The 13,469-nt window shown below is 40.7% G+C and overlaps 1 protein-coding gene across 1 annotated transcript in view; it reads left to right on the forward strand.

Moving 5' to 3' along the window:
- Positions 1–5,104: 5,104 nt before the first annotated feature.
- dnajc17 (DnaJ (Hsp40) homolog, subfamily C, member 17) overlaps positions 5,105–13,469 on the forward strand; it is a 30,424-nt gene continuing 22,059 nt past the window's right edge. The window contains exons 1-5 of the mRNA XM_063909009.1: positions 5,105–5,329; positions 11,255–11,324; positions 12,914–12,972; positions 13,066–13,153; positions 13,330–13,406. Of these exons, the coding sequence (XP_063765079.1) occupies positions 5,279–5,329; positions 11,255–11,324; positions 12,914–12,972; positions 13,066–13,153; positions 13,330–13,406 (345 nt within the window). The 5' untranslated portion in view covers positions 5,105–5,278. The remainder of the gene's footprint in view (positions 5,330–11,254; positions 11,325–12,913; positions 12,973–13,065; positions 13,154–13,329; positions 13,407–13,469) is intronic.

The following is a 13,469-nucleotide window of genomic DNA, read 5'->3' on the forward strand; positions in this document are numbered from 1 at the left end:
AACACTAACATTACTGAGGATGACATCCGATCAGAACTTTCAGAATAAAACAACTGTCGACGCTGAGGTACGGGTATTGTGAATGCAAACTGTAAATAACCTACACAACTGAACACACCAATCTACAAAATTTGTGGTTGCAATAAAACGCCCCAAAACTGTATTTTAGTAAGAGTTTGACAAACGTTATACTTTAATTTCAATAAAACTCGATTTAACAAGCTATAGCTACCAAAGCACAAACTAGCAAGCCAAATTATGTACACCTATTTATATCTAAATATAACTAAAAAGATATAAAATAATAAGACCTAAGCGAACTTGTGAACAGCTTTTATAGTACTAAGTACATTGTAATCAATACACTAAACATACAACTCAACCAAAGTCAACCAAAGAAATTAAAGTTAACAACATAGGATCAGAATTAGCCCAACAGAAAGAAGTGAGAGAATTAGCAACATGTTAGCATCCAACTACTCACGCTTGTTTGGCTAACTAAGTTGTAGTAAAAAAAAAAAAAAAAAGTAGTTTAACATCTCACTTTATCTAAAAGTAATTCAAATGGATAGCCTACACAAATGCTCCAACCACAGAATGTGAGTAGTTATCTAAATAAGCCTGTCCACTTGGAAACTTCTTTCTAACCAATCCGTAACAATTTCGGTTGAAACTGCTATGTAACGTTAACTGAGGGGTTTCTACTGGCAACATTATCTAACTGAAAATAACGGCCGGAGCATTAAACTAATATCCAATGAGGTTTTTAAATCAACGGTTTTGTTTTGAAGGCAAACTTGTATAATTTCCGGTATTATTGTGCCTGCCTTTATCTAACTTGAAGCTGTTTGTTATGCAAAGTGCAGCCAGTGGTTGTGGGCCCTCCACCCCCACACCCCATCCCATCAGCTGGATCTGACCTCCCTGATGGAGGGAAGTTAATTAGGGTTTCCAGACTCTCCTAGTAACAGTCTATGGCACACAGAGTTCAACCTATTAAAAAGTAGGCTAGTTGAATGTTTAAATTAGAATCCAGGATCCAGACACAATCTGGAGACACCTATAGGCCGCATATTTCCAATCTGATTTGTTTCCATGTTTTCAGGGGTTAAACAATGTGTCATTTTTCAATAAGCACATTTTGCGACATAATTTATGAATGAGGGGAAATAAAAAGAGGTAGGTCAACTAGTTGAATAGGCTTACATCATAGACATACCAACACCATAGCACAGAGATAGAAAAACAACCTACAATGTCTGAATTACAGTAGTAATTTAGTTTGGATCTGGAAGTATGTTGAGAATTTCCGTTACTGTAGCAGGCGTACCGATTTGCCATTTCCCCGGTGACTTGAGGCTACTTAGCTTGGCAGAGTCTCACTGCTCCAGAGAAAAGGTAGCTACAGTGGGGAGAACAAGTATTTGATACACTGCCGATTTTGTAGGTTTTCCAACTTACAAAGCATGTAGAGGTCTGTCATTTTTATCATACGTACTCTTCAACTGTGAGAGACGGAATCTAAAACAAAAATCCAGAAAATCCCATTGTATGATTTTTAAATAATTAATTAGCATTATATTGCATGAGATAAGTATTTGATCACCTACCAACCAGTGAGAATTCCGGCTCTCACAGACCTGTTAGTTTTTCTTTAAGAAGCCCTCCTGTTCTCCACTCATTACCTGTATTAACTGCACCTGTTTGAACTCGTTACCTGTATAAAAGAGACCTGTCCACACACTCAATCAAACAGACTCCAACCTCTCCACAATGGTCAAGACCAGAGAGCTGTGTAAGGACATCAGGGATACAATTGTAGACCTGCACAAGGTTGGGATGGGCTACAGGACAATAGGCAAGCAGCTTGGTGAGAACACAACAACTGTTGGCGCAATTATTAGAAAATCGAAGAAGTTCAAGATGACAGTCAATCTCCCTCGGTCTGGGGCTCCATGCAAGATCTCAACTCGTGGGGCATCAATGATCATGAGGAAGGTGAGGGATCAGCCCAGAACTACACGGCAGGACCTGGTCAATGACCTGAACAGAGCTGGGACCACAGTCTCAAAGAAAACCATGAGTAACACACTACGCCGTCATAGATTAAAATCCTGCAGCGCACGCAAAGTCCCCCTGTTCAAGCCACCGCATGTCCTGGCCCAGCTGAAGTTTGCCAGTGACCATCTGGATGATCAAGAGGAGGAATGGGAGAAGGTCATGTGGTCTGATGAGACAAAAATAGAGCTTTTTGGTCTAAACTCCACTCGCCGTGTTTGCAGTAAGAAGAACGATGAGTACAACCCCAAGAACAGCATCCCAACTGTGAAGCATGGAGGTGGAAACATCATTTTTTGGGGATGCTTTTCTGCAAAGGAGACAGGACGACTGCACCGCATTGAGGGGAGGCTGGATGAGGCCATGTATCGCGAGATCTTGGACAACAACCTCCTTCCCTCAGTCAGAGCAGTGAAGATGGCTCGTGGCTGGGTCTTCCAGCATGACAACGACCCAAAACAAACAGCCAGGGCAACTAAGAAGTGGCTCTGTAAGAAGCATCTCAAGGTCCTGGAGTGGCCTAGCCAGTCTCCAGTCCTGAACCCAATAGAAAATCTTTGGAGGGAGCTGAAAGTCCGTATTGCCCAGCGACAGCCCCGAAATTTGAAGGATCTGGAGAAGATCTGGATGGAGGAGTGGGCCAAAAACCCTGCTGCAGTGTGTGCAAACCTGGTCAAGAACTACAGGAAACGTCTGATCTCTGTAATTGCAAACAAAGGTTTCTCTACCAAATATTAAGTTCTGTTTTTCTGATGTATCAAATACTTATGTTATGCAATAAAATGCAAATTAATTATTTAAAAATCATACAATGGGATTTTCTGGATTTTTGTTTTAGATTCCGTCTCTCACAGTTGAAGAGTACGTATGATAAAAATGACAGACCTCTACATGCTTTGTAAGTGGGAAAACCTGCAAAATCGGCAGTGTATCAAATACTTGTTCTCCCCACTGTATATATAATTTAATTGTATTGTTGCACCACTTTAGATCCCTATTGCCAAAGTGTCATCAACACAGGAAGTTTTGTTTATCCAGAGTAACATTGGGCTTCTATCAGGGGTACTTTGAAATAATCTGTATCCTTACAATACCAAAGAATATGAAGGATAATGTGCATTTTCAGCCGGTAAGAGGAATAATGGCCACACATGAGCCTGCTTTGTTTCATCAGGATAACAAAGCTATCAAATATCATGCCCTCATCAAAGTCAACAACTATCTTGCTTGGCTAGTTAAACAGGATCATGAAACCCAGTTGGTATAAAACTACTTAAAAGTCAAAGACAATAATATTTCAATGTATATTCCTGTACACACATTCATAATAAGGGATTTCCAGCTTTAAATTAAAGCACAAATGGACTCTTAAACTGCTAGTCATGCTGCAAAACCTTTTACCACATGGATCTCTATGAGGGTGTGTCAGTGATTATAGGACTTAGTTTTTTATTTGAACAAGGTAAGGTAACACAGCATAAACATGAACAAGAGGCAATTTGTTAGATACCCTAAAGTGATAGTTTGCAACCATGTAACTACATAACCTTTAATCACATTATAGACAAGGAAGGTTATTCTAAGACTTGTCAGGACATGTTCCTGACTCACTGTTAATCCCACTGCCTACGGGAAATGCTGGCTCAGTTATCACTAAATGACAGAAAAGTCCCATATCCTGAAAACAAAACACATGTGAATCTCCTTTGGAATTGTCATTAGGGTTATTTAATTTTAAAAAACGTTTTTACAATTTGTCCATAGGACATCGATGCAAGATAACAAAATATTGATAACATGCTTTTTTGGGGGGCTCCAACACTGCTTTAATCCATACCACTGTTTTTCCTCAAAACAGTTTTTGTTTGTACACCACTGCTGTGAAGTCAGTGTTTTGGAAGGATGCTCCGATTAGAGCTGCTGTTTTTAAAACTTTTCTTTTGTTCCATATTGTATGTTTTATTCAACTAAGAATTGCTCATTGTATCCCCTGGTACCCACCCCCTCAGGAACCCCTCGAGAGTTCATGGATCACAGTTTATACACCAGACTATAGCCTACAAATTAAAAGTATCCCATAAAAGCCATGTTAATAACATTTGAAACATGGCTACAACTAAAACCGATTAAATTGTCCTGGGGGAAGACGTCCACACAGTAGGCCTAGAGTTTTTTGTTTATACTTTACAATTGATACAAGGTGTTGTCGGGTTGAATTAAGTAGGCTAATAGCAGACTACACCATGATTCAAATGTAAACAAAGTGGAGCAGTCCAAAAACAAACAACAACAAAGGGTTACACTTTTGTAATATTTACTGTAGAGCCTGACTCTCCTGGCTGATGTTATAAAGTGATTATCTCCAATGTATCAGAATTTGTATTATGTTAGCAGACTTACAACAAATAATTGTAGTACATAATACTAATTTAGGCTAGAGGACAGAGCTCGAGATAACTTTAAAGAAGTGTTGCTGTTACATCATTTGTCCAACAGAGAGCACTCTCAATGTATTACAGCAATCTGATGCACCAGGGTGCAGTGCACTTTAGCAGTTTTTTCAATTCATATGTTTTTATTGCACTCATTTAACGTACATTTACCTATGTACATGTGTTTATTTAAAAACATATAATTTAGTTTCCTTTTTACTCCAACCTCAAAATGAAATGGAGTCATTAGGCTGTAAAGAGTTTGTTGACATAAAACATAAAGATAATGGTTAAGAAACACAAGGCAGCTCTACAAATTCATCAATTTTATTATGGACATAAATAAGGCAAACATGTTGCTTTATGGTCAACAAATGTGGATCTTGAGAGAGCTGAAACCAATAGAAGGTTACCACATCTGGAATAATTGGAAATTAATGCTGTGTGTGGTAAGTCCTATTTGATCACACAAATGTGAACCCGAGTCAAAAAGGTTAGGACTTATACAACCTATTTTTTTAATGTAAATGATATGGTTAAGGTGTGCAAAAACACCAACAGGAAAAGCGGAACAGAGCATAGCAGAGCAAAAACTACAATTCCCAGGTTGCATAGCACATCCCAGTTGAAAGGTTAAAGACGTCAAAAGCACGCTGCCGGGAACGAGGACAACAACAAACCCCTGAATTAGCCAACGTTAGCTTTGCGTTAAAATACCTTGTTTTTCTCTTTGATACAGTTTTTATTTTGGGGGGGAAAATGTCGAAAAAGGCAAAGGATATCTACAGATGGACCTTTATGGTTTACTCGGAATTGAAATCACTGCTACACCAAAAGAGGTATGTAAGCTAGCTGTTAAGCTAATAAGCTATATAAAAAATACATTACTTTAGATGCATACCAGTCCGGAGGATTTCCTTTTGGGAGAGCGTGTATCCGAGTGTTGGCTAACATTAAATGCCAAAAGCGTTTGTATGTGCACAATAACAGACTATAAGTGTGTTGCATTTTACTATAGGGCTATATTAGCTTTTCCAGTTACCACTGAGCTTGTATAACTTTGTGTGTGTGTGTGGTTATATGGTCCATGGAAGTGTACTATCGTAACATAAGCTAGTATTTGTTTTCTGTTAAGTGAAACGCCACTTAACTGAAGCGAGGACTGAAATTGTAGGTATAGGCTAATGAGAGTAGCAAACGATACCGGCTAATGTTTGAATCGCAAAAGTGTCACACATCGAAAAGGCCACTTGGTGGCGACGTTGTAGCAGTTTATTCTTTGGTATCACAATGTAATTCAAGAACCGCATTAGGTGCATTTATGTTCTAAGGCTGCTACAACTATTGAAAAATGTTTTCATCTACAAGTTATTCTCACTATTTAACAATTTGTTTTTTAAAATGTCAAAAATAAGTAAATAAAAGTAAATTAACCACAACATTGCATAGATTAGGGAGACGTCATCAAATTGCAATCTCAATAACAAATCGTTTAATAGACTATTTGTGTATGACATTTTATTTGTTGTTTCTTGGTCTATCTGCCTAATTTATATTCTTAATTTAAAGCTCAATCGATGAATTACATCAGATGAGGTCCTCAATTTCCCTCGGGATAAATAAAGCTTCTTGAATCTTGAATCTTAAAATGACGTTATACTATGGGATGCCTATTTAAGAAAGGTTAGGTAATCTATTGATCCCCTGCACATTACAAACACAATGTTGCCTGAATTACATGTTTTGCATGCATGGATTTTGATTTAAACTTTTAATTTCATTCCCCATCCCAGAGCGGTTCACAATAATGTCCTAAAACCTGCCTTTACCCTCCGACAATCTCTTCTCAGAATTTCCAGCATGTAAAATCCACAAGCCCAAAGGGAAATTAGAATAGTGGCAAAATTGAGGCAGGAAGTGACATTTGTAACTGATTTTAAAGTCCACAGGATTTTTATAGAGGAAGTTAGTGTTTGTGGCTTGGGTAAGATTGAGATTCCAAAATGCATAAAGATGGTTCTTTGAGGTCTGTTGATGTTTGAAAGCGAATTGAGTCTGGGCCGAGGCGGGGATGGTGGTCAAAAATCAATCAAGTGTGTGAAGGCAGATGTCATCAGATGGGCTACTTATCTCAGTCGCTCACCGCCGCCTTCAACGCTATTATCAGGCATGTTGTTTATCACAGAGATGGGAAGATGCTCATCCCAGAGCCTGTGTGTGTGGGCTTAGCCACAACTTGTAAAACATGGCCTTGACGTGGGGGGGGGGTTTGCGTTCTGCTTCTCCTCCTGGTTCTATTTAGCATCTCTATTTTGTTCTGCTGTTGACCTTTTTCTGAGCTTGGCTGGCTGATAAATGTTGGGGAAACTGGCCTGTCAAAAGTCTAAGATTTTGTGACTATGAATGACTGGGGTTTGCTTAATCCTTGTAGGAAGACTGTTGCTTAAGGCTAGCCACCATTTAAAGAGTTATGATCTTGCATATCAGCGGGGCTTTGGTGATAATTGTGATTTACCTACCACATATTGCTTGCTGAAACAATATCAACAGCCAAAACCACACTAAAGGTCCCGTGGTTTATTCAGCTACTCCAATTGTAGTGTACCTGTTGTGTTGCAGTATGCTGTGGATGATTTACTTCCAGATAAAGCACCACATACAAGTGATTAAATTACACTGTAATTGTGCATCGTAAACTAATTTCTCACTATAATGATATTCCTCTGTTCTGCTTTGTCAGACTCAGGGCAGATAGATTAAGATTATTATTGCAGCCTATGGTAGCCTACATCACAATTTACGCAATTGGTTCTCATCTGGTTTTCAGGCAGCTTTGCATGTTTTATGTTCAATGCATCTGTAAGTGATATTTAAAGTAAAGATATTAAATTGGACAAACCCTTTTTACATTAGGAAAGAAAACCTGAACAACTGATAATCAATAACAATTAGTTTGAAATCATTAATCAGTATCATTTTGTAAATTCACCATGTCCTCTACTATTCCATCTGACATAGAAACACTATCATACTGAATACATGCTCAGTTCAAAGAGGTCGAAGAGTCAACTTTATTGTCAATCTTTCAGTGTGTACAGACAGAGAGATTTTATGGTGTATAAGGTTTGGATAGGTTTAAGCGCACAGTGTCTTTATTTCTCTTCATCAAATCTACATGTTCTTCTTACTTTAGTTTGTCTTTCCTCTGCGTGGCCGTGCCCTCTGTTCCCCTCTCATTGCACCTCTTCTTTACCTTTTCCTGTCGTGCCTGTTATTATTTTCCTCCAGCTGATAATGTCCCATAAATAGCAGAGTGTTGTAATTAAGGAGGATGGGCCCATGGCAGATCAGGCAGCTAATCAGCCTCACGGGCTAGGGGCCCCACCATGTTCTGTGACGAGGCCCGCTCTAGGACCAGTTTGTCAACCGTAATTGGCACCAAAGACCGGTGTAATGAGGACAAGATGTGGGCATGCAGTAAAGGCGGTGGCAGGGAGGCACAGAGTCGGCACTAACCATGAGGGCTACTGTTTTCCTGCTGCTTCATGATGGGAGGCTCTCCGTGATTTCTTGGTTCCTCTTTTTGCAAACGGAATCGTGGGAAATAGTTGAGATTTTTTGCAATTCATTTTCTCTTGTGCTTCAGACAAGGAAACTGAGCAACCTAGAATAGTTTAAAAAAAGCAAAAGAAGAGGAAGAGGAAAAAGTTTTTCGAAGCACATGGGACAGCAGTTGGTTCCAAGCCAGGAGTTCTTCTGGGTTTCTCTTCACACAGTCTTACTCATAATTGATTGAGGAGCCAACATCTAAAAGGTCATGGTGAAATGCACATGGATAATTGCGACAGTAATTGACTGCATTAGTCCTGTAGGAGGATGCCACTCGATCTGAGAGCTCTTATCCACACATGTGCTAGTTTCTTCAAAAGTTGGCTCGCTTTGGCTTCTAGCTTGTACGACCAAACGGCTTCAGGGTCTTCCAGCATCAATTAAGGCTTGCGTGTGACGGCATTGATGGGAGTAATCATGTATTATTTAACAAAACAGCACTGGAGGCTCAGTGGAGACAAGATAACTTGGAGGATGCTAGAGAAAGTGAAAAAGAAAAGAAAGGAGGAGGAGATGGGGAGGAAAGGAGGATAATTAGCTGAAGTTTAGAGAAGTATGTGTGGTAACTTTGCTTTACTAAGGTGTTGACACGATACATCGCCGCTCTTCAACAGATCGATGACAGTATTTACTTGTCAAACTACTCAGCTAGCCAGAGTTTTGTCCTGACAATGTCAAACATCTGCTCTGTTTACAGCAGGGGTGTCTTTTTCTTGTCAGCTGGCAGCAGGTGATAAAGAACATGAGAAGTAGAGACAAGAGTGAAATGAGGACACGGTATGATGAGCTCTTAGAAGAACAGAGCAGTGATATTTCTGCAAATAAGTCACACCAACTTAACTTCACAGCTGCAAACTGTGTTGCTCTGTTTTAGAAATATTGATGTATCCTTCTACTATTTTACACAAACATTGGTTTAACCCTTTCGAAACTTGCTTACCTGTGTAACGCATCAAAGTTAGCATTAAGTTGCAGGTTTCATCCGACTTCTGGTCGTGAGGTAATGAAATACTGTATCAATATGCACTTTAACTTCACTCTGATGGACACAACTCAACTCAAGCATGTTTTAGGGAATCATAAGCAAATTAATGAGATGAAATAGGTTTGGAAATCAGATGGAAATAACTGCTTGTGTCAGTGGCAAAAAAACACACATTTTAGTCAAAGAACTGACACTTTTTTAATGCAGACGTTCTTTCTCAAAGAACTGATTGGCCGTAAAAGGAATGGAGTTCTCCTACTGTTCTCACCACCTATTCATCGCTCGGGGTGCAATGGCTTTCATACTGGCTTTTCTTGCCTTTCTACTTAATCTTCATCCCAGATAGAACAGCATCATTCACCTGTATAGGGATTAATGATGCTACGTTTGAATTTAGGCTTAAGTTAAGTTCTAATTTTTCTGTCTTGTGCCTTACCAAAGGTATTTTGAGAGATGTGGTCAAGGCTAATGCTATGAGGGTGACCACAGAGAAAAATAAAGGGTGAATCTGAAAAGATGGAGAAGTAAGCCTTGGCCAACAACAGTATGCATATCTTGGGCTCCGGTCACCATGCTTATGGACATCAGTTTCAATCTATAGAATAGTTTGTGTGCCAAGCAGCAAGACTAAATAACCTTTAATGATGTTTAGTCTCCAAAGCTCTCTCAACGAACCAAGTTCTCATTTCCTGTTGTAAACAATGAAAAAAAACTAATGTTGACAAAGAAAAAGATGAAAGGACTTGTGACATTAGGAGCTGTCTGAACCCCGGTAAACTCCAAAAGGTTCCCCAGAGGCTTCATGTGATCATGTGCAGTCTTACCTCTCCTTCTTTGGAAAATTGGCATGCAGCCTAATATTCCTTAATTGACTGTCATGGAGACTAATTGGATTCGCTGTTAAAGAATGCTCGGACACTGATGGATTCCACCAACGGTTCTGTTCCCTCACAGTTTTGTTTCCCCCCCAGTTAAGTTGAGTCTGTATGTTTTGGCGTGCACTCTTAAGATAAAATAGTGCAAAACAACACACAGGGAAACATTACATATACCAGAGGACAAGGCGTCCAATGCAAACGTTTCCCAGACAGGAAGAAAGGAGCTCCCAAATTCTGTGGCCCGTAGCATGCTGGCGGGAGATTGATTTGCTCTGAGGAGGGTGTGCGAAAACGTGCAGATCGTTGGCATGGCCGATTAAAACTGGTGACAAATGAATGTCAGAATGTGTGCTTGTGTCTGAGCTTGGATATGGGGGGGGGGCTATATGTGCCAAGTTCTTAGCATGCAATGCATGCATGCGAGCGTGTGTTTTTGAGGTTTTGAAAACTTCAGCGCCGCGCTCCACAGCCCCCTCTGGTCTCCACGGAAAGTTCCCCTGCTCCCCTTCTGTCTCTGGAGGAGCAGTGATCTAATGAAAACCACCTTGTCATTAACGTGTCCCTAGAAGGACCAATGAATGGTTAAAATTCCAAGCAGTGACCCAGGGTTAAAAAAATCAGCTATAACTAAAACCTCATATGACATTACAATACTCCGAAGTATTGTTTAGTTTTTCCACTTTAGTTCTCCGAACCACCTAAAAGTTTTGGCCACCTGCCTAAGATATTAATGGCAGCCTTCTCAGATTTGTTATAGACAATGGCACTCTGTTTGTGTATGTTATTGTAACATTTTTTAAAAGTCTGAATAAAGATGGACTAATACTAGGCTGCAACTTAAGGCCACATTTATCTTGCGCGCTGGCAATGTGCCTGGGAACAGTTTGGAATTCTTGTCCAAGTAATTCACGATGTGTGCCGAGGCGGTTAGACTCCATTAACAACATGTCAGAAGGACACGAAGCAGAGGATCAGCTCAGGTGTTGATTTGATTCGAACAATACTATGACAGATTTTTCTTTTTTAACGCAGACCACATTTCAGTCCCTAGTGCTTTCATGTCAGACTGTTACCACTTGTGCCATTATTTCAATGGGACCATCATTTTTTAAAATTCAGACTTTGGTTTTCTGGGGCAAGGCTGACAGGATAAAGATAATTGGTTCTGAGAGTAAGAATTTAACTTTCACATGGCCAAAATCGGTGCTTAAGTGGATGATTCTTTCTCTTCGTGTCTTAATCAACATTTTCCACTGTTAATAACCCTTGGGGTTCTTCTGTTTTTCCCTTAGATCAAGAAAGCTTATCGACAGAAAGCCTTGACATGCCATCCAGACAAGAACCCAGACAACCCAAAAGCAGGTGAGTGCGGTTCAGTCATTGTGTTTATCTGTTTGTTTGTCTTTCTCCCAATTCTGAGCCTCACATTTCTGTCAGTCACCCTGTTCAACTGGAACAAGACCTATTAGATGATTATACAATTTCTGCATTGTTTTCTAAAGAATTAGGGTTAATCGCCTGACAGACTGGCCACCATGCTTCAGAACCAAAAACGAATGGTCCCTGAAGGAGTAATGCTCTCATCAAGTTGTACGCTACCAGACAGCCGCAGCTCTCTGTGGGACGTCTATCCAGCGCCTGTCTCTCCCGCCGGCTTTCTAGCCAGACGGAACCAGCCAAACACCGGCAGCCCAACCATCACCAGCAGCGTTTCCACACTCCATCCCTCTTTGGCTTGAGTCCTTCCGCACGCCTGTCGCCAACCAGCATTTCAACAATTAGATCAGGAAATCTCAGCGTAGCTTTTAGTCGGGTGGAAGGGGGGAAAAGGAAACCTTGGACAAAAGACTGATCACGAGGCATGTTTTCAAGTGAGGTTTATGCGGTTGCTGGATGGTTCAGACAATTCCTGATTATGTCAGGGGGAGAAAAAAAACTGGGAAATTGGTATGGTTTGGGGGCTTGAGAGGGATAATATAAAAGCAGGGGGTCGGTTTCCCAGAAATGGAAAAGAAGTGGTTTGGAGGGCCTCAGCGCTTGAACCCACTCATGGACAGACTGGGTCTGTATCGCACGAAGAAGAGGCAAGGCTCTGGATTTGCTGCTCCTCAGGGGGAAGCTTGTATGCATGTAAAAGGTGACTTGGGGGTCATGATTCCTCACTGACTGAAGACAACCCCACACTATTCTTCACTTTCCTCAACCCCCCATGTTGTGACACTCTAGCTGCCTAGTGGGCATGGCAGGTCTCCCCCAGTTGGATTTCATTCCAGGCCATTATATGCGTGTAGGTAACCTGAGCGCCTCTGCTGGCAGCCTGATCTCCAGAGCCTCCTGTTAGTGAGCACTGCCGGTCCCTAGAGGGAGTAACAGTATCGACCCAATAGGCCCCCCCATCAGAGAATGATTAAGCCCGGCTAGTATAGCGCAGCAGTGTGGCGGTTGTATGATGGAGAGTGGGATTGTGGTCAGTCTGTGTATATTTCTGTGTGTGTGCGTGTTAGATGACAACTAGGGGGAGGTGGAGTGTTGCGTGGTAGTGGTGATTGCGGCAGTGGCCCCTCGAGGTGCTCTAATGGAAGATAGATGGAGAGGCCTAGGATTTGTGTGGGAATGCACGTCCGTGTCATCGGAGGAAACTGGTTTCGTGAGACATACCGCACCTTTTTAAAGCATAAAAATGGCTCCTATTTTTTTCAGGTCCCAGCTTCAGCTTTAAGATTTAATGCTGTGCACATTAAGCCTCTTTTCTTTACGTCAAATCTTTATTTTCTATCTCTTTTGTTTAAGGTTATCCAAGTAACAAGTGTATAATAAAATAAACATTTAATTTTTGCTTATTCCATGTGTGAATCATTGGTTCCTCTGAAAATAAACCAAAATGATTTTTCCCTCTACGTTCATCCAGTAGCAGAATATTTAATGTTTTTACTTTTATCATTTTCTTTCAGTGGAGCTCTTCCACCAGTTGTCCCAGGCCCTCGAGGTGCTAACTGATGCTCCTGCTAAGGTAATACCCCGGTTGCCTCTCACCTCGCCATCAGTGCTGATTCACACTCACACAGACACTTGATTTCCTCCTGGCGTCTAACTCTGTTTTCAGGCTGCCTATGACAAGATCTGCGCTGCCAAGAAACAAGCAGAAGAGAGAAACAGGAAGCTAGATGATAAGAGGAAGAAAATAAAACTTGGTAAGTCCCTTTCCACATCCTGCATCATCTCAAGGCTCATGATTTACAGAGGTTCATATTTCTGAAGGATGAAACTCAACAAAATGCTGGAAAACAATATTTACTTTAGCACAGTTTTTTCTTCTGCTTTTCGGGAAAAAACGATTCTTGAGTATATTTGTATTTTGCTTTGACAGATTTGGAGTCCAGAGAGCAACAAGCAGAAGCTGAGGCTCAGGATGAGGCATTTAACACTCGAACACTTGAAGAAGAGGTAGGAGAATGAAGAGAAACCATACGAGAGATGAACAAAATATCAATATGCTTCAGTCCTTAT

The sequence above is a fragment of the Eleginops maclovinus genome, chromosome 19 (genome assembly GCF_036324505.1).
Source record: "Eleginops maclovinus isolate JMC-PN-2008 ecotype Puerto Natales chromosome 19, JC_Emac_rtc_rv5, whole genome shotgun sequence".
Taxonomy (NCBI): Eukaryota; Metazoa; Chordata; class Actinopteri; order Perciformes; family Eleginopidae; genus Eleginops; species Eleginops maclovinus.